The 27,240-nt window shown below is 34.5% G+C and overlaps 1 protein-coding gene across 24 annotated transcripts in view; it reads right to left on the minus strand.

The window, feature by feature from the left end:
• Positions 1-27,240, minus strand: part of LOC124932852 (chaperone protein ClpB4, mitochondrial-like) — a 38,602-nt gene that overhangs the window by 3,305 nt on the left and 8,057 nt on the right. For 7 of the 24 annotated variants that reach the window (XM_047473549.1, XM_047473543.1, XM_047473536.1 and 4 more), the window contains 64 exons: positions 26,922-27,048; positions 26,632-26,841; positions 26,461-26,508; positions 26,305-26,352; positions 25,912-25,971; positions 24,460-25,797; positions 24,254-24,373; positions 24,059-24,166; positions 23,744-23,817; positions 23,115-23,235; positions 22,235-22,438; positions 21,967-22,148; positions 21,639-21,765; positions 21,347-21,556; positions 21,176-21,223; positions 21,020-21,067; positions 20,627-20,686; positions 19,175-20,512; positions 18,969-19,088; positions 18,774-18,881; positions 18,459-18,532; positions 17,830-17,950; positions 16,950-17,153; positions 16,682-16,863; positions 16,352-16,478; positions 16,062-16,271; positions 15,891-15,938; positions 15,735-15,782; positions 15,342-15,401; positions 13,890-15,227; positions 13,684-13,803; positions 13,489-13,596; positions 13,173-13,246; positions 12,546-12,666; positions 11,666-11,869; positions 11,398-11,579; positions 11,070-11,196; positions 10,780-10,989; positions 10,609-10,656; positions 10,453-10,500; positions 10,060-10,119; positions 8,608-9,945; positions 8,402-8,521; positions 8,207-8,314; positions 7,891-7,964; positions 7,263-7,383; positions 6,383-6,586; positions 6,115-6,296; positions 5,787-5,913; positions 5,495-5,704; positions 5,324-5,371; positions 5,168-5,215; positions 4,774-4,833; positions 3,868-4,659; positions 3,660-3,779; positions 3,465-3,572; positions 3,151-3,224; positions 2,605-2,656; positions 2,278-2,526; positions 1,970-2,188; positions 1,652-1,880; positions 1,233-1,428; positions 915-969; positions 660-810 (listed from right to left, as the gene is read on the minus strand). In XM_047473549.1, coding sequence (XP_047329505.1) covers positions 660-810; positions 915-969; positions 1,233-1,428; positions 1,652-1,880; positions 1,970-2,188; positions 2,278-2,526; positions 2,605-2,656; positions 3,151-3,224; positions 3,465-3,572; positions 3,660-3,779; positions 3,868-4,659; positions 4,774-4,833; positions 5,168-5,215; positions 5,324-5,371; positions 5,495-5,704; positions 5,787-5,913; positions 6,115-6,296; positions 6,383-6,586; positions 7,263-7,383; positions 7,891-7,964; positions 8,207-8,314; positions 8,402-8,521; positions 8,608-9,945; positions 10,060-10,119; positions 10,453-10,500; positions 10,609-10,656; positions 10,780-10,989; positions 11,070-11,196; positions 11,398-11,579; positions 11,666-11,869; positions 12,546-12,666; positions 13,173-13,246; positions 13,489-13,596; positions 13,684-13,803; positions 13,890-15,227; positions 15,342-15,401; positions 15,735-15,782; positions 15,891-15,938; positions 16,062-16,271; positions 16,352-16,478; positions 16,682-16,863; positions 16,950-17,153; positions 17,830-17,950; positions 18,459-18,532; positions 18,774-18,881; positions 18,969-19,088; positions 19,175-20,512; positions 20,627-20,686; positions 21,020-21,067; positions 21,176-21,223; positions 21,347-21,556; positions 21,639-21,765; positions 21,967-22,148; positions 22,235-22,438; positions 23,115-23,235; positions 23,744-23,817; positions 24,059-24,166; positions 24,254-24,373; positions 24,460-25,797; positions 25,912-25,971; positions 26,305-26,352; positions 26,461-26,508; positions 26,632-26,841; positions 26,922-27,048 — 13,298 coding nt within the window. Of the gene's footprint in view, positions 1-659; positions 811-914; positions 970-1,232; positions 1,429-1,651; positions 1,881-1,969; positions 2,189-2,277; positions 2,527-2,604; positions 2,657-3,150; positions 3,225-3,464; positions 3,573-3,659; positions 3,780-3,867; positions 4,660-4,773; positions 4,834-5,167; positions 5,216-5,323; positions 5,372-5,494; positions 5,705-5,786; positions 5,914-6,114; positions 6,297-6,382; positions 6,587-7,262; positions 7,384-7,529; positions 7,624-7,890; positions 7,965-8,206; positions 8,315-8,401; positions 8,522-8,607; positions 9,946-10,059; positions 10,120-10,452; positions 10,501-10,608; positions 10,657-10,779; positions 10,990-11,069; positions 11,197-11,397; positions 11,580-11,665; positions 11,870-12,545; positions 12,667-12,812; positions 13,092-13,172; positions 13,247-13,488; positions 13,597-13,683; positions 13,804-13,889; positions 15,228-15,341; positions 15,402-15,734; positions 15,783-15,890; positions 15,939-16,061; positions 16,272-16,351; positions 16,479-16,681; positions 16,864-16,949; positions 17,154-17,829; positions 17,951-18,096; positions 18,200-18,458; positions 18,533-18,773; positions 18,882-18,968; positions 19,089-19,174; positions 20,513-20,626; positions 20,687-21,019; positions 21,068-21,175; positions 21,224-21,346; positions 21,557-21,638; positions 21,766-21,966; positions 22,149-22,234; positions 22,439-23,114; positions 23,236-23,381; positions 23,485-23,743; positions 23,818-24,058; positions 24,167-24,253; positions 24,374-24,459; positions 25,798-25,911; positions 25,972-26,304; positions 26,353-26,460; positions 26,509-26,631; positions 26,842-26,921; positions 27,049-27,240 lie in introns of those variants that run through there. The other 17 variants (XM_047473542.1, XM_047473541.1, XM_047473540.1 and 14 more) reach the window with 17 other exon arrangements.

Genomic DNA, 27,240 nt, shown 5'->3' on the forward strand with positions numbered 1-27,240 from the left:
TCAAATATAGTAGCAAAATAGCTATGGGTTTAACATAGAAAGGTTACTCCTATTCCATACTTATAAACCTCCATGGTGCTTTCTCCAGCCAATTTAATAATTCAGAAATGAGGTTATCAAAAGTTTCTGGTTACATCATTCACTTCGAGCTTCTTCAATGTGGGGTCATTTCAATAAATCTGGATTTCTTTTCTAAAAATCTTGGTTCATGTAAAAAGTGGTTTTGTTTGGATTATTTTGATAAAATGACTTCAAATCTTTAGTATTTTAGTCATTTTGATGGTGGAAGTGATTGGTGATGGAATATTGGTCCACATCAAACAAGTTCTTCAAAATCATTCGATTTATCAACCAACAAACTAAATTATTCTTTTATAACATTTAAAAATATTAAATCCTAAAGATATTTATTTTGGTCCCAAATAAACTCTATTAATCAAACAATATTTGTTTGCCAAAAGAAAAACACATAGCTCTTATATACAACTAAATGTGCTGTTTCCAACAATGGTGTAAAGCCCATATGATTGTAATAGAACAAACAGTAACAATTATTTCCTAGCAGATTGCAGATTATATTAAATGATAGATATAGCTCTTTCATACTAAACAACAATATATAAATAATGTTTTAGGAGAATTAAATGTTAATCACTCACCAGCTCCAACGACTGTATGAATCTCATCGATGAATAAAATAATTTGCCCATTTGAAGCCGTGACTTCTTTAAGTACAGCTTTTAACCTCTCCTCAAAATCACCTCTAAATTTTGCACCAGCAAGTAATGAACCCATATCCAGGGAGATCAACTGTAAGTAAGAACAGGGAAGCAAAGTTAACATAAAATCTAGATTGTTTTGCTGTTTCTGAAGGTACTAAAAATTCAAGAAGCTTGAGTAAAGAAAAAATTGACCTTCCGATTCAGTAAGGGTTCAGGAACATCTCCCCGAACAATTCTTTGGGCTAATCTGCAACATGTTTCAAAATGTTAATGAAAAACATATAAATGTAGAGTATGTATTATTTGGAGTAACAAAAGAATGATATTGAATCTAGTTTATGTATAAGTAGCTAACACACTAACCCAATAACTTACTATACTAATCACCATAATACCTCTACACTATAATTTGACTAATCTATCCTCCTAATAACGTCCAAGGATTACAATGAAGATGAATATGATTTGAAAAACTTCAATATATTGTATATAGAACTATAACTACCATACCCTTCTGCTATTGCAGTTTTCCCAACTCCAGGCTCACCAATAATGACAGGGTTATTCTTCGTCCTGCGTGATAGAATCTGAATGCACCTTCGAATTTCATCATCTCTGCCTATAACCGGATCAAGTTTCCCTCGCCTAGCAAGCTCAGTCAAATCATTACCATATTTTTCAAGAGCCTCATACTTCCCTTCAGGATCTATATCAAAGAAGTAAGTCAGATCATGCTTGAATGAGAGCAAATAGAAAGTCAAGCAAGATACCACTACAGGTATTAAACAGCAAATGCACATTCAGATATAAATAAGTGGAAATTCAATAAGGAAAGGCATAAGCTATCTAAGAAACAACTTTTCATAGTATATATGTCTAAGTTCAAGATGATTCAAGCATGACATTTAGGTGGTATTACACGTTCATACTTTGGTCAGTGACTCTCTGAGTTCCACGAACAGCTTGAACAGCTTCCTTTAGAGTTTTCTCGCTAATTTGAAGGTCTTTCAACAACTTCTGCCCAAATCTCCTGTCTTTAAGCAATGCTAGTACTAGATGTTCCAAGAAATCTCCCATTTCTTTCTTAAGAACCCTAGCATTTTCCAAGAGGGACTTCAAATGTGATCCTACTATAGGGCCACTAGTGTCACCACCAATCTGCTAGGCAAAGATTAACTTCATGAATCAGATTAGTTTTAGAGTTAAAAGTTAACAACAATGATTACAAAATCCAGTGTTGTTCATACCTTGGGTTGTTGAGCTATATAATCCTCTGTTGCTTGTAAAACAGATGTATTGTCAAGACCAGCTTTTGTGAAAATTCTTCGACCCAGACCATCTTTTTGCTCCAAGAGCGCTTTCACTAAATGCTCCGTTTCCACCACTTGTTGTTTGCTAACCCGAACTGCATCTACTGCTCCAACAATTCCCTCCCAAGCCATCTCAGTGAAATCGGAGTTATTGATCTGGCAATGTGATATTGATATACAACAATTGATAAGATAATGAAACTGCCAATACCCACATTAACATTGGAATTGATAATTAATGGTACCCGGCTAGAACTGGTGTCTGTAGAGAAAGAATGATGACTGTTGAATCCTTTGTTTGATGAAGCATAATTGGATAGGGAACACTTTAAATCTCCAATACCGGCGATTCGATTATTGGTTGGTCTTGTAAGGCTGTCCTGACCAAATAAACGCGATGGAATCTCGCTGGAACCGAAGATGGTGCGGCATGATTGTGATCGAGCTAAAGAATTAAGAATTAAAGTCTCCTCATCCCCATCATCATACAAAACCTTTTAGAGAATCACATCAGACTATTATTATCATGTCCCTAGAAACAAAGGTGATGAGCAAGTACACAACAAACCAACCTTATGCTTCTTTTTAACAGAATCAAAAGAATCAATTACACCAAGATAGAACCTGCAATACATAATATATATAAGCAATACAAGCAGAATCTGACAACAAAAATAAACAGATTTAATATGTAAGAATACAAAATTCAAACCAATTGTTGCACAACTTCAACATCTCTTCAATAACAAAATAGAGAACAAAATTAATGAAAAGAATACAAGTGAAGTAAAACAATATTCTGAAACTCAGACATCAATTCTCAAACTTTATATGGTCTATATGCTATCACAATTTATGATTTGCACCATGATCCGAAAAAAACTACATTTGTTATGTTTGTCAAATATCAAAATGATTTAAAAAATAATTTGACATGGATCATGGATCAAAATCTAGAAAATAAGTTGGATAATCAATCTAAAAACAATCTTATGCCAAAGGAAAGAAAAAAACTTTCAATTTTAACTTTGGCGATTTTCTTAATGGGATCGTAGTTGTGTTAAAGATTGTGAAAAAATTCAATTCCATATTAGGTAAATGTAGGCTAAATTACTTACTGTGCATCATCAGGCCACCATACTTTAACCTTGGAACCAACCAAACTGTCATTATATTTTATATCACCTGAAGCCTGACATGAACCAATAATCTGTTAACCAAAAGTTGCTGCAAATTTGAATTAGTAACAGGAATTTACCCTAAAACAAAGTATAGTTAATTAAAAAAATTCTCTTATATAGTTGATGGAGGGAGATTGAAGTAGTAATCTACGGATAGTCGGATATAAAGGATCCTGAAGAGGCAATGATAGGAAACTTCCAATAACAAGCTCTTAGAACACACTTCAATATAATGAGGGAATTAGACTTACTTCATCTTTTCCACTGCGCTTCCTCTTGGAACTTAACTTAAGAGTTTCCTCTGAATAATCCATATCTTCAGGTGATGTTGAGGAAGGTTTTGTCGGATGTTGAGTTTCCTGTCAGAGAATAGAAGAAAATGTGAATTTACATAAGACTTCATATTAAAGCACATCTATATATATAACACAACACATAAAACTCACTTTATCTTTTCCTGAATTACGCTTCGTCTTAGAGTTTATCTTGGGAGTTTCTTCCACCATATGATCCTCACTTTCATCATCAAGCAATTTGTTGTAACGTTTTGGTGAAATTTGAAGATCCTGTAATACAACAATTATTAGAATGCTATTCTACATGAAAAACCACATGGAAATCAGGTACATCCAAAAAGGAAATAAAAATTAGCACCTTTTTGTGGGCTTTGGAAGAAGACTTTGAAGTCATATCTTTGTCAGAGTTACTTTTGACCTGGCTACTTTGTCCCCCACTTTTCCGTTTCAACGACGATGTGTCAGTATTGCTACTTGTGTCTTTCTTATCTATAGTTGCCGTCTTTCTTCCTTGTCCACCTACCACAGGTGCAGACTTACTTTCGGTTGTATCTCTAACAGACACCTTCCCCGACTGTTTTTTATTTCTCACTTCTGAATCACTTGGCCCCTTCAACACCTTGCTGACTTTCTGATTTTTGCTTTGATTTAACCATTTTTGAGCATCCCAAATCACCAGGCACAATCTCATTATTTCTGTTATTTGGTCAGTTTCTTGGGCATCATCCTCTGGTTTCAGCTTCAATTTTACCACTTTTGTGCTTCCCAAATCACTGGATTCAGCCTTACTTTCCATATTATTATTATCTAACTGTTCAGAATGTTGACCATCCTCAGGTTCAGCGTTGATTGCTTCGTTGGTATCAGATTTTTTGTCATCAGATTTTTTATCAGTATGTTGTCCATCCTCTGACATGTTGGTAATAATCTTCATGGATTGTTCAGGCAGTAACTCAATTTGAACCTCTTTTGTGATGTCAGGTGTTAGAGATATAACAGCAGTGTTTTCATTCATATCTACCAATTCATCATGGCCTGCTGAAGGACCTTCATTATTGTCTTCGGCAGAATCATTAATCTTAGCTGCCTGTGGAGATCCATCAGGAACTGCATCCTTAATGGGTTCATCATCTACAGTTTCACCAGGCACCTAAATCAAGCAAAAGTGATTTCTCAGTCAATTTTTTTTGTCTAACAATGATTAACTAAACAATGAAAAGATAAGAAATACTAAATTTCTAGGAGTCAACATGAGAACACCAACCAGGTTGTCAGATGGTGCTGACTCGACAGCTCTCTCATCATCCTGAGACGAATTGATAAGCTAAAAGAATTATATTGAGCTGTTTTGTTACCAACTTTCTTTTCATGTTGACCATGATCCGAAAAATCTACATTTGATATATTCGGAAAAAATCGCAATGATCTAAAAAAAAAAATGATCATGATAACCCCAATCGAACAAGGCTTTATACCAAACAAATGAAAATCATTATCAATTTTAACTTTGGCAATTTTCTAATTAAATTGTCATTGTGACAAAATGTTAGTTTTGAAATAGGCTCCCAAGTCAAAAATGAAGACAAATATAAGCTGATACATTAAAATTCAATAAGAGAATAAGAATATTAAGAAGGGAGGGTTTGCTAGCAACATACCTGAGGTATATCATTTGTGGATGATTCAACTAATATATTATCCTCAACCTGAAGAAGATAAAATATATTTAGGTAATGTTCACCAAAAAGAAAGAACTGAGCCAATGTTTGAATATGTTCATATTTGTTTGACAAAAATACTGGTAAACGACTTGCCTGAGGCACATCATGTGATGACGGTTCGACCAAATTTTCCTCCACAGCCTGAAAAATATTAAAACGAGTAAATAATTCATGTTCATCCAAACTGAAAATCAAACTCAATATTGCCTAAAGAATAAATTTGAGACAAATAAAAGACATTTGACCAACAATAAAGAAGCATACAGGTGGTTCCCCACATGCAGGACCATCATTTTCTGCTTGACCACCATTTTCTTTAACACAGGTTATCCCACATATACCAGCAACCACATTACTATATTCATCTAAAGAAAGAGCTTCAGTTTCTACAGCTTGTACAAGACACGGTTTGATTTTTGCAGCACAGCTTTCAAATACTTTTTCAGCTAATTTGCGGGCCTCCAGCAATATTTCCTGGAAATTCAAGGTCAAGGAGAACATATATTTTGTAAGGACAACAAAAATCTAGTATTATGTTGTGATAATAATAATCAACCTGATTATCCTTCTTTAAAATAGCTAAAACAGGAGAGAGCAGCTCAAGGGAAACGTCTTCACTTTCTTCCAGTACGTGTACCATAATGGCCATCATATAAGAAAAGACATTCTTTGGATGATAATCCCTAACAAATCAAATGAAGAGCGATCTTTAGAAGATATATATATATATATATCATTTACAAAAGACAAAATGCAGTAAGAAAGTAAACTTTTTTCATATATAGTTACGTAGATCAATTAGTTATATAGCATTTGATGTGTTTTAAATACAAACACCTATTTGAGTTCAAGAATAACATATTGAATCAAATTTTAGTCTCAACCTTATGGTTTTCAGAAAGTGCTGAAACATGTCAGCAATAAGCCATTCACATTCCAGATCTAACATGATCACACATGATCTAACATTAGCAACTGTTTTTAAAATCGAGGTCCTTTTGGTGTATGAACGGCTTGACTTGTCAGATAAGTTTTCGAACGAGGATACAATCAACTCAAAGACCTCCTGTAAATTCAGAAATGTCAAATTTTAACTGTAAGCAGAAGGGAGACAATATATTCATATAAAACAAAAGATAGCAAAAGAAATACCTCCATCTTCTCATCATCATATGGAACTTCCGGTGCAGTGATTCTGGTTATCTCACTGATACAACAGGCAACTGCAACTTTCACATCTATATCTGAATGTTTTATAAGTTCATTTGCAACCAATGATTTAATCAATGGAATAATAGCCTCTAACATCGACTTGGGTGGCAACTGTTCCACTTTTATTAGGAGAGCCTCAATATGCTACAAATAACACACAAAAACAGACACAAGATCTAGCACATCAACAAAGTAATTAAAAATCTGAAATGTAGATACAAAACTAGTATGTATCAGAACCAACAGTAGAACTAATTAAAAGCTTATCACAAATTGAAAGCGAACTTTTTAGTTTTGTAGACAAATCATTTTCAAGATAATAATTCAAATTACAGTGCAATAACCTCCACTGTAACAGCATTACGATGAACATGGATGAATCATGTTGATATCAAATGATCTATTAATTCAAACTTAACACACAAAATTAGATTTCATCACTTTTTTTGTAGGGAAATAGTGTTTCGCAGACTAAATATGATACATTAACAAAAGGCAACAAATGCATACTATTAGTTGTTTTGAATCTAAACATACAACTTGAAAACAGATATCTTCAAGTTGAAGATTAATTATCACCCATCAAGAAGCACAAAATTGCAATCTTTTCAATCACAGTAAAACCAATTAGATCCAAAACAGGTTGTAAGAGATATAGTGCATGAAAAGAAGAAGGAACAGTTAAACCTAATTGAAAACATCTATGAATCACAAGTGTTATTAGACTTATTAGGTCAGAATTAATAAATCCAGCAAGCAGGCTAAATTACAAGAAAAATAAAAACAGAGGAAAAACTAAAACAATGAAAAAATGACCTACGTCAAGCTTTTCAAGCAGTTCATCAACCGAAGTTGGAGGCGGAAGGAGATTATTCCCAGCTTTGACAAGCTGATCTCCGAGTTTTTCTCCCGAAGACGTCATCTTGTTCTTGTTATTCTTCCTACCAGATACAAAAACGAAAAGGGAAATCGCGCCGAATGTGAATAAACAAAACTATGAAATTGAAACACTAGAAAACTAAGAAATGGGTTGTTGAATCTGTAAGAAAGATGAAATGAAAAAGTAAAATTGGTATGAGAATAAAACCGTCCATATGATGAATGTTAGAAGCCCTAGACCCCAAAACAAAGCCACGAACTGTCCCTTCCTTAAACAAAGGACTGAACCGAAAGAGTTCACACTTCCCGTCCGTAGAGAGAGAGAGATTAGAGAGAGAAATATCAAAATAATTTATAAAATAATTTGACATGGATCATGGATCACATATAACCTGGATCAAAATCTAAAAAATAAGTTGGATAATCAATCTCAAAACAATCTTATGCCAAAGGAAAGAAAAAAACTTTCAATTTTAACTTTGGCGATTTTCTTAATTGGATTGTAGTTGTGTTAAAGATTGTGAAAAAATTCAATTCCATAATAGGTAAATGTAGGCTAAATTACTTACTGTGCATCATCCGGGCAGTATACTTTAACCTTGGAACCAACCAAACTGTCATTATATTTTATATCACCTGAAGCCTGATATGAAACAATAATCTGTTAACCAAAGGTTGCTGCAAATTTGAATTAGTAACAGGAATTTACCCTAAAACAAAGTATAGCTACAATTAAAAAAATTATCTTATATAGTTGATGGAGGGAGATTGAAGTAGTAATCTACGGATAGTCGGATATAAAGGATCCTGAAGAGGCAGTGATAGGAAACTTCGAATTACAAGCTCTTAGAACACACTACAATATAATGAGGGAATTAGACTTACTTCATCTTTTCCACCGCGCTTCCTCTTGGAACTTAACTTAGGAGTTTCCTCTGAATAATCTATATCTTCAGGCGATGTTGAGGAAGGTTTTGTCGGATGTTGAGTTTCCTGTCAGAGAATAGAAAAAAAGGTGAATTTACATAAGACTTCCTAATAAAGCACATCTATATATATAGCACAGCACATAAAACTCACTTTATCTTTTTCTGAATTACGTTTCGTCTTAGATTTTATTTTGGGAGTTTCTTCCACCATATGATCCTCACTTTCATCATCAAGCAATTTGTTGTAACGTTTTGGTGAAATTTGAAGATCCTGTAATACAACAATTATTAGAATGCTATTCTACATGAAAAACCATGGAAATCAGGTACATCCCAAAAGGAAATAAAAATTAGCACCTTTTTGTGGGCTTTGGAAGAAGACTTTGAAGTCATATCCTTGTCAGAGTTACTTTTGATCTGGCTACCTTTTCCCCCACTTTTCCGTTTCAACGACGATATGTCAATATTGCTACTTGTGCCTTTCTTATCTATAGTTCGCGTCCTTCTTACTTGTCCACCTACTACAGGTGTAGACTTACTTTCGGTTGTATCTTTAACAGACACCTTCTTCCCCAACAGTTTTTTATTTCTCACTTCTGAATCACTTGGCCCCTCAACTCCTTGCTTCAACTTTTTATTTACCTGTGCAGACCTTTTTGGTTGATTCTCATCAAGAAGAGTTTCACTTTGGGATGGAGAAGCAAGTTGTTCATTCTTTTGTGTATTTCCTGAAAGTTTGGCTTGCTGTGAAGGTGGACAGGGAACCTCTTCATTATGGTCTATGAGTTCTGACAGTTTGCCTGCTTCTTTCTCACCATCATCAACAAAGGAGGAGCCAGAAGGCTCTCTAGTGGAAAAGGAGTTGAGTTTTCTTCGTCTTTTCCTGCTAGTAGTAGTCTGCCCTGATTTCGACTCAGGTTTTATCACCTTAGTGCTATTTAATTCAGCCTTAGTTGCTTCATTAGTATCTGTGAGTTGGCCAGTGTCTTGACCTTCATCTGGAGTTTTGGAACTTCCTCTGGCAGTTTCCTCTGACTTAAACTTTAGTTTAAACACCTTTATGTTGCCCAAATCACCAGATTCAGCCTTACCAGCTTCATTAGCATCATCGGGCTTCTTTGATCTCTTTCTGCCAGTTAGCTCTGATTTTCGCTTTGATTTAACCATTTTTGAGCTTTCCAAATCAACAGGCTCAATCTCATTATTTTCTGTTATTTGGTCAGTTTCTTGGGCATCATCCTCTGGTATCTTCGAACCCTTCCCAGTTGTTTCTTCTGATTTCAGCTTCAATTTTACCACTTTTGTGCTTCCCAAATCACTGGATTCAGCCTTACTTTCCATATTATTATTATCTAACTGTTCAGAATGTTGACCATCCTCAGGTTCAGCGTTGATTGCTTCGTTGGTATCAGATTTTTTGTCATCAGATTTTTTATCAGTATGTTGTCCATCCTCTGACATGTTGGTAATAATCTTCATGGATTGTTCAGGCAGTAACTCAATTTGAACCTCTTTTGTGATGTCAGGTGTTAGAGATATAACAGCAGTGTTTTCATTCATATCTACCAATTCATCATGGCCTGCTGAAGGACCTTCATTATTGTCTTCGGCAGAATCATTAATCTTAGCTGCCTGTGGAGATCCATCAGGAACTGCATCCTTAATGGGTTCATCATCTACAGTTTCACCAGGCACCTAAATCAAGCAAAAGTGATTTCTCAGTCAATTTTTTTTGTCTAACAATGATTAACTAAACAATGAAAAGATAAGAAATACTAAATTTCTAGGAGTCAACATGAGAACACCAACCAGGTTGTCAGATGGTGCTGACTCGACAGCTCTCTCATCATCCTGAGACGAATTGATAAGCTAAAAGAATTATATTGAGCTGTTTTGTTACCAACTTTCTTTTCATGTTGACCATGATCCGAAAAATCTACATTTGATATATTCGGAAAAAATCGCAATGATCTAAAAAAAAAATGATCATGATAACCCCAATCGAACAAGGCTTTATACCAAACAAATGAAAATCATTATCAATTTTAACTTTGGCAATTTTCTAATTAAATTGTCATTGTGACAAAATGTTAGTTTTGAAATAGGCTCCCAAGTCAAAAATGAAGACAAATATAAGCTGATACATTAAAATTCAATAAGAGAATAAGAATATTAAGAAGGGAGGGTTTGCTAGCAACATACCTGAGGTATATCATTTGTGGATGATTCAACTAATATATTATCCTCAACCTGAAGAAGATAAAATATATTTAGGTAATGTTCACCAAAAAGAAAGAACTGAGCCAATGTTTGAATATGTTCATATTTGTTTGACAAAAATACTGGTAAACGACTTGCCTGAGGCACATCATGTGATGACGGTTCGACCAAATTTTCCTCCACAGCCTGAAAAATATTAAAACGAGTAAATAATTCATGTTCATCCAAACTGAAAATCAAACTCAATATTGCCTAAAGAATAAATTTGAGACAAATAAAAGACATTTGACCAACAATAAAGAAGCATACAGGTGGTTCCCCACATGCAGGACCATCATTTTCTGCTTGACCACCATTTTCTTTAACACGGGTTATCCCACATATACCAGCAACCACATTACTATATTCATCTAAAGAAAGAGCTTCAGTTTCTACAGCTTGTACAAGACACGGTTTGATTTTTGCAGCACAGCTTTCAAATACTTTTTCAGCTAATTTGCGGGCCTCCAGCAATATTTCCTGGAAATTCAAGGTCAAGGAGAACATATATTTTGTAAGGACAACAAAAATCTAGTATTATGTTGTGAATAATAATCAACCTGATTATCCTTCTTTAAAATAGCTAAAACAGGAGAGAGCAGCTCAAGGGAAACGTCTTCACTTTCTTCCAGTACGTGTACCATAATGGCCATCATATAAGAAAAGACATTCTTTGGATGATAATCCCTAACAAATCAAATGAAGAGCGATCTTTAGAAGATATATATATATATATATCATTTACAAAAGACAAAATGCAGTAAGAAAGTAAACTTTTTTCATATATAGTTACGTAGATCAATTAGTTATATAGCATTTGATGTGTTTTAAATACAAACACCTATTTGAGTTCAAGAATAACATATTGAATCAAATTTTAGTCTCAACCTTATGGTTTTCAGAAAGTGCTGAAACATGTCAGCAATAAGCCATTCACATTCCAGATCTAACATGATCACACATGATCTAACATTAGCAACTGTTTTTAAAATCGAGGTCCTTTTGGTGTATGAACGGCTTGACTTGTCAGATAAGTTTTCGAACGAGGATACAATCAACTCAAAGACCTCCTGTAAATTCAGAAATGTCAAATTTTAACTGTAAGCAGAAGGGAGACAATATATTCATATAAAACAAAAGATAGCAAAAGAAATACCTCCATCTTCTCATCATCATATGGAACTTCCGGTGCAGTGATTCTGGTTATCTCACTGATACAACAGGCAACTGCAACTTTCACATCTATATCTGAATGTTTTATAAGTTCATTTGCAACCAATGATTTAATCAATGGAATAATAGCCTCTAACATCGACTTGGGTGGCAACTGTTCCACTTTTATTAGGAGAGCCTCAATATGCTACAAATAACACACAAAAACAGACACAAGATCTAGCACATCAACAAAGTAATTAAAAATCTGAAATGTAGATACAAAACTAGTATGTATCAGAACCAACAGTAGAACTAATTAAAAGCTTATCACAAATTGAAAGCGAACTTTTTAGTTTTGTAGACAAATCATTTTCAAGATAATAATTCAAATTACAGTGCAATAACCTCCACTGTAACAGCATTACGATGAACATGGATGAATCATGTTGATATCAAATGATCTATTAATTCAAACTTAACACACAAAATTAGATTTCATCACTTTTTTTGTAGGGAAATAGTGTTTCGCAGACTAAATATGATACATTAACAAAAGGCAACAAATGCATACTATTAGTTGTTTTGAATCTAAACATACAACTTGAAAACAGATATCTTCAAGTTGAAGATTAATTATCACCCATCAAGAAGCACAAAATTGCAATCTTTTCAATCACAGTAAAACCAATTAGATCCAAAACAGGTTGTAAGAGATATAGTGCATGAAAAGAAGAAGGAACAGTTAAACCTAATTGAAAACATCTATGAATCACAAGTGTTATTAGACTTATTAGGTCAGAATTAATAAATCCAGCAAGCAGGCTAAATTACAAGAAAAATAAAAACAGAGGAAAAACTAAAACAATGAAAAAATGACCTACGTCAAGCTTTTCAAGCAGTTCATCAACCGAAGTTGGAGGCGGAAGGAGATTATTCCCAGCTTTGACAAGCTGATCTCCGAGTTTTTCTCCCGAAGACGTCATCTTGTTCTTGTTATTCTTCCTACCAGATACAAAAACGAAAAGGGAAATCGCGCCGAATGTGAATAAACAAAACTATGAAATTGAAACACTAGAAAACTAAGAAATGGGTTGTTGAATCTGTAAGAAAGATGAAATGAAAAAGTAAAATTGGTATGAGAATAAAACCGTCCATATGATGAATGTTAGAAGCCCTAGACCCCAAAACAAAGCCACGAACTGTCCCTTCCTTAAACAAAGGACTGAACCGAAAGAGTTCACACTTCCCGTCCGTAGAGAGAGAGAGATTAGAGAGAGAAATATCAAAATAATTTATAAAATAATTTGACATGGATCATGGATCACATATAACCTGGATCAAAATCTAAAAAATAAGTTGGATAATCAATCTCAAAACAATCTTATGCCAAAGGAAAGAAAAAAACTTTCAATTTTAACTTTGGCGATTTTCTTAATTGGATTGTAGTTGTGTTAAAGATTGTGAAAAATTCAATTCCATAATAGGTAAATGTAGGCTAAATTACTTACTGTGCATCATCCGGGCAGTATACTTTAACCTTGGAACCAACCAAACTGTCATTATATTTTATATCACCTGAAGCCTGATATGAAACAATAATCTGTTAACCAAAGGTTGCTGCAAATTTGAATTAGTAACAGGAATTTACCCTAAAACAAAGTATAGCTACAATTAAAAAAATTATCTTATATAGTTGATGGAGGGAGATTGAAGTAGTAATCTACGGATAGTCGGATATAAAGGATCCTGAAGAGGCAGTGATAGGAAACTTCGAATTACAAGCTCTTAGAACACACTACAATATAATGAGGGAATTAGACTTACTTCATCTTTTCCACCGCGCTTCCTCTTGGAACTTAACTTAGGAGTTTCCTCTGAATAATCTATATCTTCAGGCGATGTTGAGGAAGGTTTTGTCGGATGTTGAGTTTCCTGTCAGAGAATAGAAAAAAAGGTGAATTTACATAAGACTTCCTAATAAAGCACATCTATATATATAGCACAGCACATAAAACTCACTTTATCTTTTTCTGAATTACGTTTCGTCTTAGATTTTATTTTGGGAGTTTCTTCCACCATATGATCCTCACTTTCATCATCAAGCAATTTGTTGTAACGTTTTGGTGAAATTTGAAGATCCTGTAATACAACAATTATTAGAATGCTATTCTACATGAAAAACCATGGAAATCAGGTACATCCCAAAAGGAAATAAAAATTAGCACCTTTTTGTGGGCTTTGGAAGAAGACTTTGAAGTCATATCCTTGTCAGAGTTACTTTTGATCTGGCTACCTTTTCCCCCACTTTTCCGTTTCAACGACGATATGTCAATATTGCTACTTGTGCCTTTCTTATCTATAGTTCGCGTCCTTCTTACTTGTCCACCTACTACAGGTGTAGACTTACTTTCGGTTGTATCTTTAACAGACACCTTCTTCCCCAACAGTTTTTTATTTCTCACTTCTGAATCACTTGGCCCCTCAACTCCTTGCTTCAACTTTTTATTTACCTGTGCAGACCTTTTTGGTTGATTCTCATCAAGAAGAGTTTCACTTTGGGATGGAGAAGCAAGTTGTTCATTCTTTTGTGTATTTCCTGAAAGTTTGGCTTGCTGTGAAGGTGGACAGGGAACCTCTTCATTATGGTCTATGAGTTCTGACAGTTTGCCTGCTTCTTTCTCACCATCATCAACAAAGGAGGAGCCAGAAGGCTCTCTAGTGGAAAAGGAGTTGAGTTTTCTTCGTCTTTTCCTGCTAGTAGTAGTCTGCCCTGATTTCGACTCAGGTTTTATCACCTTAGTGCTATTTAATTCAGCCTTAGTTGCTTCATTAGTATCTGTGAGTTGGCCAGTGTCTTGACCTTCATCTGGAGTTTTGGAACTTCCTCTGGCAGTTTCCTCTGACTTAAACTTTAGTTTAAACACCTTTATGTTGCCCAAATCACCAGATTCAGCCTTACCAGCTTCATTAGCATCATCGGGCTTCTTTGATCTCTTTCTGCCAGTTAGCTCTGATTTTCGCTTTGATTTAACCATTTTTGAGCTTTCCAAATCAACAGGCTCAATCTCATTATTTTCTGTTATTTGGTCAGTTTCTTGGGCATCATCCTCTGGTATCTTCGAACCCTTCCCAGTTGTTTCTTCTGATTTCAGCTTCAATTTTACCACTTTTGTGCTTCCCAAATCACTGGATTCAGCCTTACTTTCCATATTATTATTATCTAACTGTTCAGAATGTTGACCATCCTCAGGTTCAGCGTTGATTGCTTCGTTGGTATCAGATTTTTTGTCATCAGATTTTTTATCAGTATGTTGTCCATCCTCTGACATGTTGGTAATAATCTTCATGGATTGTTCAGGCAGTAACTCAATTTGAACCTCTTTTGTGATGTCAGGTGTTAGAGATATAACAGCAGTGTTTTCATTCATATCTACCAATTCATCATGGCCTGCTGAAGGACCTTCATTATTGTCTTCGGCAGAATCATTAATCTTAGCTGCCTGTGGAGATCCATCAGGAACTGCATCCTTAATGGGTTCATCATCTACAGTTTCACCAGGCACCTAAATCAAGCAAAAGTGATTTCTCAGTCAATTTTTTTTGTCTAACAATGATTAACTAAACAATGAAAAGATAAGAAATACTAAATTTCTAGGAGTCAACATGAGAACACCAACCAGGTTGTCAGATGGTGCTGACTCGACAGCTCTCTCATCATCCTGAGACGAATTGATAAGCTAAAAGAATTATATTGAGCTGTTTTGTTACCAACTTTCTTTTCATGTTGACCATGATCCGAAAAATCTACATTTGATATATTCGGAAAAAATCGCAATGATCTAAAAAAAAAATGATCATGATAACCCCAATCGAACAAGGCTTTATACCAAACAAATGAAAATCATTATCAATTTTAACTTTGGCAATTTTCTAATTAAATTGTCATTGTGACAAAATGTTAGTTTTGAAATAGGCTCCCAAGTCAAAAATGAAGACAAATATAAGCTGATACATTAAAATTCAATAAGAGAATAAGAATATTAAGAAGGGAGGGTTTGCTAGCAACATACCTGAGGTATATCATTTGTGGATGATTCAACTAATATATTATCCTCAACCTGAAGAAGATAAAATATATTTAGGTAATGTTCACCAAAAAGAAAGAACTGAGCCAATGTTTGAATATGTTCATATTTGTTTGACAAAAATACTGGTAAACGACTTGCCTGAGGCACATCATGTGATGACGGTTCGACCAAATTTTCCTCCACAGCCTGAAAAATATTAAAACGAGTAAATAATTCATGTTCATCCAAACTGAAAATCAAACTCAATATTGCCTAAAGAATAAATTTGAGACAAATAAAAGACATTTGACCAACAATAAAGAAGCATACAGGTGGTTCCCCACATGCAGGACCATCATTTTCTGCTTGACCACCATTTTCTTTAACACGGGTTATCCCACATATACCAGCAACCACATTACTATATTCATCTAAAGAAAGAGCTTCAGTTTCTACAGCTTGTACAAGACACGGTTTGATTTTTGCAGCACAGCTTTCAAATACTTTTTCAGCTAATTTGCGGGCCTCCAGCAATATTTCCTGGAAATTCAAGGTCAAGGAGAACATATATTTTGTAAGGACAACAAAAATCTAGTATTATGTTGTGAATAATAATCAACCTGATTATCCTTCTTTAAAATAGCTAAAACAGGAGAGAGCAGCTCAAGGGAAACGTCTTCACTTTCTTCCAGTACGTGTACCATAATGGCCATCATATAAGAAAAGACATTCTTTGGATGATAATCCCTAACAAATCAAATGAAGAGCGATCTTTAGAAGATATATATATATATATATATCATTTACAAAAGACAAAATGCAGTAAGAAAGTAAACTTTTTTCATATATAGTTACGTAGATCAATTAGTTATATAGCATTTGATGTGTTTTAAATACAAACACCTATTTGAGTTCAAGAATAACATATTGAATCAAATTTTAGTCTCAACCTTATGGTTTTCAGAAAGTGCTGAAACATGTCAGCAATAAGCCATTCACATTCCAGATCTAACATGATCACACATGATCTAACATTAGCAACTGTTTTTAAAATCGAGGTCCTTTTGGTGTATGAACGGCTTGACTTGTCAGATAAGTTTTCGAACGAGGATACAATCAACTCAAAGACCTCCTGTAAATTCAGAAATGTCAAATTTTAACTGTAAGCAGAAGGGAGACAATATATTCATATAAAACAAAAGATAGCAAAAGAAATACCTCCATCTTCTCATCATCATATGGAACTTCCGGTGCAGTGATTCTGGTTATCTCACTGATACAACAGGCAACTGCAACTTTCACATCTATATCTGAATGTTTTATAAGTTCATTTGCAACCAATGATTTAATCAATGGAATAATAGCCTCTAACATCGACTTGGGTGGCAACTGTTCCACTTTTATTAGGAGAGCCTCAATATGCTACAAATAACACACAAAAACAGACACAAGATCTAGCACATCAACAAAGTAATTAAAAATCTGAAATGTAGATACAAAACTAGTATGTATCAGAACCAACAGTAGAACTAATTAAAAGCTTATCACAAATTGAAAGCGAACTTTTTAGTTTTGTAGACAAATCATTTTCAAGATAATAATTCAAATTACAGTGCAATAACCTCCACTGTAACAGCATTACGATGAACATGGATGAATCATGTTGATATCAAATGATCTATTAATTCAAACTTAACACACAAAATTAGATTTCATCACTTTTTTTGTAGGGAAATAGTGTTTCGCAGACTAAATATGATACATTAACAAAAGGCAACAAATGCATACTATTAGTTGTTTTGAATCTAAACATACAACTTGAAAACAGATATCTTCAAGTTGAAGATTAATTATCACCCATCAAAAAGCACAAAATTGCAATCTTTTCAATCACAGTAAAACCAATTAGATCCAAAACAGGTTGTAAGAGATATAGTGCATGAAAAGAAGAAGGAACAGTTAAACCTAATTGAAAACATCTATGAATCACAAGTGTTATTAGACTTATTAGGTCAGAATTAATAAATCCAGCAAGCAGGCTAAATTACAAGAAAAATAAAAACAGAGGAAAAACTAAAACAATGAAAAAATGACCTACGTCAAGCTTTTCAAGCAGTTCATCAACCGAAGTTGGAGGCGGAAGGAGATTATTCCCAGCTTTGACAAGCTGATCTCCGAGTTTTTCTCCCGAAGACGTCATCTTGTTCTTGTTATTCTTCCTACCAGATACAAAAACGAAAAGGGAAATCGCGCCGAATGTGAATAAACAAAACTATGAAATTGAAACACTAGAAAACTAAGAAATGGGTTGTTGAATCTGTAAGAAAGATGAAATGAAAAAGTAAAATTGGTATGAGAATAAAACCGTCCATATGATGAATGTTAGAAGCCCTAGACCCCAAAACAAAGCCACGAACTGTCCCTTCCTTAAACAAAGGACTGAACCGAAAGAGTTCACACTTCCCCGTCCGTAGAGAGAGAGAGATTAGAGAGAGAAATATCAATTTAATTTATAAAATAATTTGACATGGATCATGGATCACATATAACCTGGATCAAAATCTAGAAAATAAGTTGGATAATCAATCTCAAAACAATCTTATGACAAAGGAAAGAAAAAAACTTTAAATTTTAACTTTGGCGATTTTCTTAATGGGATCGTAGTTGTGTTAAAGATTGTGAAAAATTTCAATTCCATAATAGGTAAATGTAGGCTAAATTACTTACTGTGCATCATCCGGGCAGCATACTTTATCCTTGGAACCAACCAAACTGTCATTATATTTTATATCACCTGAAGCCTGATATGAAACAATAATCTGTTAACCAAAGGTTGCTGCAAATTTGAATTAGTAACAGGAATTTACCCTAAAACAAAGTATAGCTACAATTAAAAAAATTATCTTATATATTTGATGGAGGGAGATTGAAGTAGTAATCTACGGATAGTCGGATATAAAGGATCCTGAAGAGGCAGTGATAGGAAACTTCCAATAACAGCTCTTAGAACACACTACAATATAATGAGGGAATTAGACTTACTTCATCTTTTCCACCGCGCTTCCTCTTGGAACTTAACTTAGGAGTTTCCTCTGAATAATCTATATCTTCAGGCGATGTTGAGGAAGGTTTTGTCGGATGTTGAGTTTCCTGTCAGAGAATAGAAAAAAAGGTGAATTTACATAAGACTTCCTAATAAAGCACATCTATATATATAGCACAGCACATAAAACTCACTTTATCTTTTTCTGAATTACGTTTCGTCTTAGATTTTATTTTGGGAGTTTCTTCCACCATATGATCCTCACTTTCATCATCAAGCAATTTGTTGTAACGTTTTGGTGAAATTTGAAGATCCTGTAATACAACAATTATTAGAATGCTATTCTACATGAAAAACCATGGAAATCAGGTACATCCCAAAAGGAAATAAAAATTAGCACCTTTTTGTGGGCTTTGGAAGAAGACTTTGAAGTCATATCCTTGTCAGAGTTACGTTTGACCTGGCTACCTTTTCCCCCACTTTTCCGTTTCAACGACGATATGTCAATATTGCTACTTGTGCCTTTCTTATCTATAGTTCGCGTCCTTCTTACTTGTCCACCTACTACAGGTGTAGACTTACTTTCGGTTGTATCTTTAACAGACACCTTCTTCCCCAACTGTTTTTTATTTCTCACTTCTGAATCACTTGGCCCCTCAACTCCTTGCTTCAACTTTTTATTTACCTGTGCAGACCTTTTTGGTTGATTCTCATCAAGAAGAGTTTCACTTTGGGATGGAGAAGCAAGTTGTTCATTCTTTTGTGTATTTCCTGAAAGTTTGGCTTGCTGTGAAGGTGGACAGGGAACCTCTTCATTATGGTCTATGAGTTCTGACAGTTTGCCTGCTTCTTTCTCACCATCATCAACAAAGGAGGAGCCAGAAGGCTCTCTAGTGGAAAAGGAGTTGAGTTTTCTTCGTCTTTTCCTGCTAGTAGTAGTCTGCCCTGATTTCGACTCAGGTTTTATCACCTTAGTGCTATTTAATTCAGCCTTAGTTGCTTCATTAGTATCTGTGAGTTGGCCAGTGTCTTGACCTTCATCTGGAGTTTTGGAACTTCCTCTGGCAGTTTCCTCTGACTTAAACTTTAGTTTAAACACCTTTATGTTGCCCAAATCACCAGATTCAGCCTTACCAGCTTCATTAGCATCATCGGGCTTCTTTGATCTCTTTCTGCCAGTTAGCTCTGATTTTCGCTTTGATTTAACCATTTTTGAGCTTTCCAAATCAACAGGCTCAATCTCATTATTTTCTGTTATTTGGTCAGTTTCTTGGGCATCATCCTCTGGTATCTTCGAACCCTTCCCAGTTGTTTCTTCTGATTTCAGCTTCAATTTTACCACTTTTGTGCTTCCCAAATCACTGGATTCAGCCTTACTTTCCATATTATTATTATCTAACTGTTCAGAATGTTGACCATCCTCAGGTTCAGCGTTGATTGCTTCGTTGGTATCAGATTTTTTGTCATCAGATTTTTTATCAGTATGTTGTCCATCCTCTGACATGTTGGTAATAATCTTCATGGATTGTTCAGGCAGTAACTCAATTTGAACCTCTTTTGTGATGTCAGGTGTTAGAGATATAACAGCAGTGTTTTCATTCATATCTACCAATTCATCATGGCCTGCTGAAGGACCTTCATTATTGTCTTCGGCAGAATCATTAATCTTAGCTGCCTGTGGAGATCCATCAGGAACTGCATCCTTAATGGGTTCATCATCTACAGTTTCACCAGGCACCTAAATCAAGCAAAAGTGATTTCTCAGTCAATTTTTTTTGTCTAACAATGATTAACTAAACAATGAAAAGATAAGAAATACTAAATTTCTAGGAGTCAACATGAGAACACCAACCAGGTTGTCAGATGGTGCTGACTCGACAGCTCTCTCATCATCCTGAGACGAATTGATAAGCTAAAAGAATTATATTGAGCTGTTTTGTTACCAACTTTCTTTTCATGTTGACCATGATCCGAAAAATCTACATTTGATATATTCGGAAAAAATCGCAATGATCTAAAAAAAAAATGATCATGATAACCCCAATCGAACAAGGCTTTATACCAAACAAATGAAAATCATTATCAATTTTAACTTTGGCAATTTTCTAATTAAATTGTCATTGTGACAAAATGTTAGTTTTGAAATAGGCTCCCAAGTCAAAAATGAAGACAAATATAAGCTGATACATTAAAATTCAATAAGAGAATAAGAATATTAAGAAGGGAGGGTTTGCTAGCAACATACCTGAGGTATATCATTTGTGGATGATTCAACTAATATATTATCCTCAACCTGAAGAAGATAAAATATATTTAGGTAATGTTCACCAAAAAGAAAGAACTGAGCCAATGTTTGAATATGTTCATATTTGTTTGACAAAAATACTGGTAAACGACTTGCCTGAGGCACATCATGTGATGACGGTTCGACCAAATTTTCCTCCACAGCCTGAAAAATATTAAAACGAGTAAATAATTCATGTTCATCCAAACTGAAAATCAAACTCAATATTGCCTAAAGAATAAATTTGAGACAAATAAAAGACATTTGACCAACAATAAAGAAGCATACAGGTGGTTCCCCACATGCAGGACCATCATTTTCTGCTTGACCACCATTTTCTTTAACACGGGTTATCCCACATATACCAGCAACCACATTACTATATTCATCTAAAGAAAGAGCTTCAGTTTCTACAGCTTGTACAAGACACGGTTTGATTTTTGCAGCACAGCTTTCAAATACTTTTTCAGCTAATTTGCGGGCCTCCAGCAATATTTCCTGGAAATTCAAGGTCAAGGAGAACATATATTTTGTAAGGACAACAAAAATCTAGTATTATGTTGTGATAATAATAATCAACCTGATTATCCTTCTTTAAAATAGCTAAAACAGGAGAGAGCAGCTCAAGGGAAACGTCTTCACTTTCTTCCAGTACGTGTACCATAATGGCCATCATATAAGAAAAGACATTCTTTGGATGATAATCCCTAACAAATCAAATGAAGAGCGATCTTTAGAAGATATATATATATATATATCATTTACAAAAGACAAAATGCAGTAAGAAAGTAAACTTTTTTCATATATAGTTACGTAGATCAATTAGTTATATAGCATTTGATGTGTTTTAAATACAAACACCTATTTGAGTTCAAGAATAACATATTGAATCAAATTTTAGTCTCAACCTTATGGTTTTCAGAAAGTGCTGAAACATGTCAGCAATAAGCCATTCACATTCCAGATCTAACATGATCACACATGATCTAACATTAGCAACTGTTTTTAAAATCGAGGTCCTTTTGGTGTATGAACGGCTTGACTTGTCAGATAAGTTTTCGAACGAGGATACAATCAACTCAAAGACCTCCTGTAAATTCAGAAATGTCAAATTTTAACTGTAAGCAGAAGGGAGACAATATATTCATATAAAACAAAAGATAGCAAAAGAAATACCTCCATCTTCTCATCATCATATGGAACTTCCGGTGCAGTGATTCTGGTTATCTCACTGATACAACAGGCAACTGCAACTTTCACATCTATATCTGAATGTTTTATAAGTTCATTTGCAACCAATGATTTAATCAATGGAATAATAGCCTCTAACATCGACTTGGGTGGCAACTGTTCCACTTTTATTAGGAGAGCCTCAATATGCTACAAATAACACACAAAAACAGACACAAGATCTAGCACATCAACAAAGTAATTAAAAATCTGAAATGTAGATACAAAACTAGTATGTATCAGAACCAACAGTAGAACTAATTAAAAGCTTATCACAAATTGAAAGCGAACTTTTTAGTTTTGTAGACAAATCATTTTCAAGATAATAATTCAAATTACAGTGCAATAACCTCCACTGTAACAGCATTACGATGAACATGGATGAATCATGTTGATATCAAATGATCTATTAATTCAAACTTAACACACAAAATTAGATTTCATCACTTTTTTTGTAGGGAAATAGTGTTTCGCAGACTAAATATGATACATTAACAAAAGGCAACAAATGCATACTATTAGTTGTTTTGAATCTAAACATACAACTTGAAAACAGATATCTTCAAGTTGAAGATTAATTATCACCCATCAAGAAGCACAAAATTGCAATCTTTTCAATCACAGTAAAACCAATTAGATCCAAAACAGGTTGTAAGAGATATAGTGCATGAAAAGAAGAAGGAACAGTTAAACCTAATTGAAAACATCTATGAATCACAAGTGTTATTAGACTTATTAGGTCAGAATTAATAAATCCAGCAAGCAGGCTAAATTACAAGAAAAATAAAAACAGAGGAAAAACTAAAACAATGAAAAAATGACCTACGTCAAGCTTTTCAAGCAGTTCATCAACCGAAGTTGGAGGCGGAAGGAGATTATTCCCAGCTTTGACAAGCTGATCTCCGAGTTTTTCTCCCGAAGACGTCATCTTGTTCTTGTTATTCTTCCTACCAGATACAAAAACGAAAAGGGAAATCGCGCCGAATGTGAATAAACAAAACTATGAAATTGAAACACTAGAAAACTAAGAAATGGGTTGTTGAATCTGTAAGAAAGATGAAATGAAAAAGTAAAATTGGTATGAGAATAAAACCGTCCATATGATGAATGTTAGAAGCCCTAGACCCCAAAACAAAGCCACGAACTGTCCCTTCCTTAAACAAAGGACTGAACCGAAAGAGTTCACACTTCCCCGTCCGTAGAGAGAGAGAGATTAGAGAGAGAAATATCAATTTAATTTATAAAATAATTTGACATGGATCATGGATCACATATAACCTGGATCAAAATCTAGAAAATAAGTTGGATAATCAATCTCAAAACAATCTTATGACAAAGGAAAGAAAAAAACTTTAAATTTTAACTTTGGCGATTTTCTTAATGGGATCGTAGTTGTGTTAAAGATTGTGAAAAATTTCAATTCCATAATAGGTAAATGTAGGCTAAATTACTTACTGTGCATCATCCGGGCAGCATACTTTATCCTTGGAACCAACCAAACTGTCATTATATTTTATATCACCTGAAGCCTGATATGAAACAATAATCTGTTAACCAAAGGTTGCTGCAAATTTGAATTAGTAACAGGAATTTACCCTAAAACAAAGTATAGCTACAATTAAAAAAATTATCTTATATATTTGATGGAGGGAGATTGAAGTAGTAATCTACGGATAGTCGGATATAAAGGATCCTGAAGAGGCAGTGATAGGAAACTTCCAATAACAGCTCTTAGAACACACTACAATATAATGAGGGAATTAGACTTACTTCATCTTTTCCACCGCGCTTCCTCTTGGAACTTAACTTAGGAGTTTCCTCTGAATAATCTATATCTTCAGGCGATGTTGAGGAAGGTTTTGTCGGATGTTGAGTTTCCTGTCAGAGAATAGAAAAAAAGGTGAATTTACATAAGACTTCCTAATAAAGCACATCTATATATATAGCACAGCACATAAAACTCACTTTATCTTTTTCTGAATTACGTTTCGTCTTAGATTTTATTTTGGGAGTTTCTTCCACCATATGATCCTCACTTTCATCATCAAGCAATTTGTTGTAACGTTTTGGTGAAATTTGAAGATCCTGTAATACAACAATTATTAGAATGCTATTCTACATGAAAAACCATGGAAATCAGGTACATCCCAAAAGGAAATAAAAATTAGCACCTTTTTGTGGGCTTTGGAAGAAGACTTTGAAGTCATATCCTTGTCAGAGTTACGTTTGACCTGGCTACCTTTTCCCCCACTTTTCCGTTTCAACGACGATATGTCAATATTGCTACTTGTGCCTTTCTTATCTATAGTTCGCGTCCTTCTTACTTGTCCACCTACTACAGGTGTAGACTTACTTTCGGTTGTATCTTTAACAGACACCTTCTTCCCCAACTGTTTTTTATTTCTCACTTCTGAATCACTTGGCCCCTCAACTCTTTGCTTCAACTTTTTATTTACCTGTGCAGACCTTTTTGGTTGATTCTCATCAAGAAGAGTTTCACTTTGGGATGGAGAAGCAAGTTGTTCATTCTTTTGTGTATTTCCTGAAAGTTTGGCTTGCTGTGAAGGTGGACAGGGAACCTCTTCATTATGGTCTATGAGTTCTGACAGTTTGCCTGCTTCTTTCTCACCATCATCAACAAAGGAGGAGCCAGAAGGCTCTCTAGTGGAAAAGGAGTTGAGTTTTCTTCGTCTTTTCCTGCTAGTAGTAGTCTGCCCTGATTTCGACTCAGGTTTTATCACCTTAGTGCTATTTAATTCAGCCTTAGTTGCTTCATTAGTATCTGTGAGTTGGCCAGTGTCTTGACCTTCATCTGGAGTTTTGGAACTTCCTCTGGCAGTTTCCTCTGACTTAAACTTTAGTTTAAACACCTTTATGTTGCCCAAATCACCAGATTCAGCCTTACCAGCTTCATTAGCATCATCGGGCTTCTTTGATCTCTTTCTGCCAGTTAGCTCTGATTTTCGCTTTGATTTAACCATTTTTGAGCTTTCCAAATCAACAGGCTCAATCTCATTATTTTCTGTTATTTGGTCAGTTTCTTGGGCATCATCCTCTGGTATCTTCGAACCCTTCCCAGTTGTTTCTTCTGATTTCAGCTTCAATTTTACCACTTTTGTGCTTCCCAAATCACTGGATTCAGCCTTACTTTCCATATTATTATTATCTAACTGTTCAGAATGTTGACCATCCTCAGGTTCAGCGTTGATTGCTTCGTTGGTATCAGATTTTTTGTCATCAGATTTTTTATCAGTATGTTGTCCATCCTCTGACATGTTGGTAATAATCTTCATGGATTGTTCAGGCAGTAACTCAATTTGAACCTCTTTTGTGATGTCAGGTGTTAGAGATATAACAGCAGTGTTTTCATTCATATCTACCAATTCATCATGGCCTGCTGAAGGACCTTCATTATTGTCTTCGGCAGAATCATTAATCTTAGCTGCCTGTGGAGATCCATCAGGAACTGCATCCTTAATGGGTTCATCATCTACAGTTTCACCAGGCACCTAAATCAAGCAAAAGTGATTTCTCAGTCAATTTTTTTTGTCTAACAATGATTAACTAAACAATGAAAAGATAAGAAATACTAAATTTCTAGGAGTCAACATGAGAACACCAACCAGGTTGTCAGATGGTGCTGACTCGACAGCTCTCTCATCATCCTGAGACGAATTGATAAGCTAAAAGAATTATATTGAGCTGTTTTGTTACCAACTTTCTTTTCATGTTGACCATGATCCGAAAAATCTACATTTGATATATTCGGAAAAAATCGCAATGATCTAAAAAAAAAATGATCATGATAACCCCAATCGAACAAGGCTTTATACCAAACAAATGAAAATCATTATCAATTTTAACTTTGGCAATTTTCTAATTAAATTGTCATTGTGACAAAATGTTAGTTTTGAAATAGGCTCCCAAGTCAAAAATGAAGACAAATATAAGCTGATACATTAAAATTCAATAAGAGAATAAGAATATTAAGAAGGGAGGGTTTGCTAGCAACATACCTGAGGTATATCATTTGTGGATGATTCAACTAATATATTATCCTCAACCTGAAGAAGATAAAATATATTTAGGTAATGTTCACCAAAAAGAAAGAACTGAGCCAATGTTTGAATATGTTCATATTTGTTTGACAAAAATACTGGTAAACGACTTGCCTGAGGCACATCATGTGATGACGGTTCGACCAAATTTTCCTCCACAGCCTGAAAAATATTAAAACGAGTAAATAATTCATGTTCATCCAAACTGAAAATCAAACTCAATATTGCCTAAAGAATAAATTTGAGACAAATAAAAGACATTTGACCAACAATAAAGAAGCATACAGGTGGTTCCCCACATGCAGGACCATCATTTTCTGCTTGACCACCATTTTCTTTAACACGGGTTATCCCACATATACCAGCAACCACATTACTATATTCATCTAAAGAAAGAGCTTCAGTTTCTACAGCTTGTACAAGACACGGTTTGATTTTTGCAGCACAGCTTTCAAATACTTTTTCAGCTAATTTGCGGGCCTCCAGCAATATTTCCTGGAAATTCAAGGTCAAGGAGAACATATATTTTGTAAGGACAACAAAAATCTAGTATTATGTTGTGAATAATAATCAACCTGATTATCCTTCTTTAAAATAGCTAAAACAGGAGAGAGCAGCTCAAGGGAAACGTCTTCACTTTCTTCCAGTACGTGTACCATAATGGCCATCATATAAGAAAAGACATTCTTTGGATGATAATCCCTAACAAATCAAATGAAGAGCGATCTTTAGAAGATATATATATATATATATCATTTACAAAAGACAAAATGCAGTAAGAAAGTAAACTTTTTTCATATATAGTTACGTAGATCAATTAGTTATATAGCATTTGATGTGTTTTAAATACAAACACCTATTTGAGTTCAAGAATAACATATTGAATCAAATTTT

This window comes from Impatiens glandulifera, chromosome 3 (genome assembly GCF_907164915.1).
Source record: "Impatiens glandulifera chromosome 3, dImpGla2.1, whole genome shotgun sequence".
In the NCBI taxonomy this organism is placed as follows: domain Eukaryota; kingdom Viridiplantae; phylum Streptophyta; class Magnoliopsida; order Ericales; family Balsaminaceae; genus Impatiens; species Impatiens glandulifera.